We start from the raw sequence: 1831 nt of genomic DNA on the forward strand, positions 1-1831 counted from the left end.
ACTTAACATTCTTATTTAGAGAAATTATTGGGGAAAAAAAAAAAAGACAAAGCATGTACTACTGAATAAGGATGACAAGATGCCTTTAGAGTTATGCAACTATGTACATCAATCTTTCCATATTTAGTATGATTTCTACCACTAAAGTGACATCAAAGATTGCAAAATTTTGAGATGAACATAATTTTTCAGTCTGGTATATGATGCTTTCAAAGTGCTTATTGAGATATTGAGTGCCTCTTATTTGAAATACGATGATCTCTTCCCTTTCCTTGCTTCTCTCCTCCCACTGTTGACAGAGAAATTTAAATGCATCCATAAAATTGAAGACGAATTTATCAACTAGAGTTGTCTATTGCTGCTGTAGCATATTAAATAATTGAAGCAACAAGAAAATGATTTGAAAATTCGAGTAAGTGAACTTATTCCTTTATGGGATGTTAGGTTCTAAATTGTTCATTTACAGTTTTTGTAATTTGAATTAATCTGTTCTTGAGTTACTCATGCCTTACTCAGTGCTATAAAGAAGCTCAGTATTCTCTCTGCGTGGCCCTGGTGTTCTAGTTGTGCAAAATGCAATCCTGTGACCCTGCTACTTGGCTAAGAAAATCTGTTTTCCAGTCATTCATGTTCTCCTTATACATAAAGTTGACATGCTGTAATCAACAATATCTGGTGTTACTTCTCAGATATAGTCTGCAAGGGAAAAAGCAGCATTCTGACTAGATATTGTAGAATTTTGCCCGGGAAACTTGATGTTTTCAATGGCCTGACATTGTATTGTTTTTCCAACTTAAAAACAAACAAATAAATAAAACAAAACTGCATTTCCCAGATGTATCCTACTTAACGATCTGCCTGCTGGTACATTTCCCCAGTGTTGGACTTATGTATAAAACAAAATATTTGTAAGGGAGATAGGTTAATAGCAGCAACAAGAAAGGCAAAATTTGCTTTTGGATTTTATGGCACATATCAATGAATTTACAGAGAGGATTTTGTAGATCTCTGAAATTTTGTATGCTTATAATTTGTGCTATTTAGCATTTTGCTTTTACCAAGACTGAATAATTTGTGTAGGGGGCTTTGAAAATGTACCTCAATTTCCTTTTCTGAAAATTTTATATACATGCCATGAATATATACTCTCTGCTATTCTCTATCTTATTTACGATAGTTTGTATTTACTTTTGCAGGTACTACTAATATTTTGGCCTACACTCTCTATGGCATCAAACATGTGGTGACTGCAACGCTGCACATTGTAATGGGTAAATACTTACAGACACAGTATCTGGATTTGCCATAGCCAATTGTTTAATAAACACCTAGTGTTATGCTATAGCACTGTAAACTATATTGTAAGACTTTTTTGTCCAAATGATTTTGTCCTGATTTATAGAGTATGGAATGTTCTTTGCATGTAGCTTAATAATAAAGGTAATTATAACAATTTGTAACAATTCTGGCATTCATTTTCTCTTGCTGATGTTCTTCATTGCGAAGAGTAACCTTTTCTGGACTACATAGTGTGAACTGTGTTACTCTGTAGTAACTGGTTGAATGTTCCTTAAAAAAAAACCAAACCAAACCAAAACAAAAAGAAAAACAAACAACCAGAACACACACAGCAGTTTCCATAAGAAATCTTCATTTGTAGAAAACTGCATTTCTTGCCATTCAGTTTGATGTGCACAGCAAATGGGGTTTTGTGTGTGAAAATCTGATTATGCTAAGAGGAAAAACTAGTTTGCCTGTGCAAGCCTTAGGAAGTAGCAAATGCTTAACTGAACAAGGTCAATGTTTCTCCTAAAGTAAGTTTTTTTTTTTT

At 33.5% G+C, this 1831-nt stretch overlaps 1 protein-coding gene across 1 annotated transcript in view; it reads left to right on the top strand.

Moving 5' to 3' along the window:
- CERKL (ceramide kinase like) overlaps positions 1-1831 on the top strand; it is a 62322-nt gene that overhangs the window by 51988 nt on the left and 8503 nt on the right. The window contains exon 6 of the mRNA XM_031554286.1: positions 1197-1271. Within this exon, the coding sequence (XP_031410146.1) occupies positions 1197-1271 (75 nt within the window). The remainder of the gene's footprint in view (positions 1-1196; positions 1272-1831) is intronic.

Source organism: Meleagris gallopavo, chromosome 7, assembly GCF_000146605.3.
Source record: "Meleagris gallopavo isolate NT-WF06-2002-E0010 breed Aviagen turkey brand Nicholas breeding stock chromosome 7, Turkey_5.1, whole genome shotgun sequence".
Taxonomy (NCBI): domain Eukaryota; kingdom Metazoa; phylum Chordata; class Aves; order Galliformes; family Phasianidae; genus Meleagris; species Meleagris gallopavo.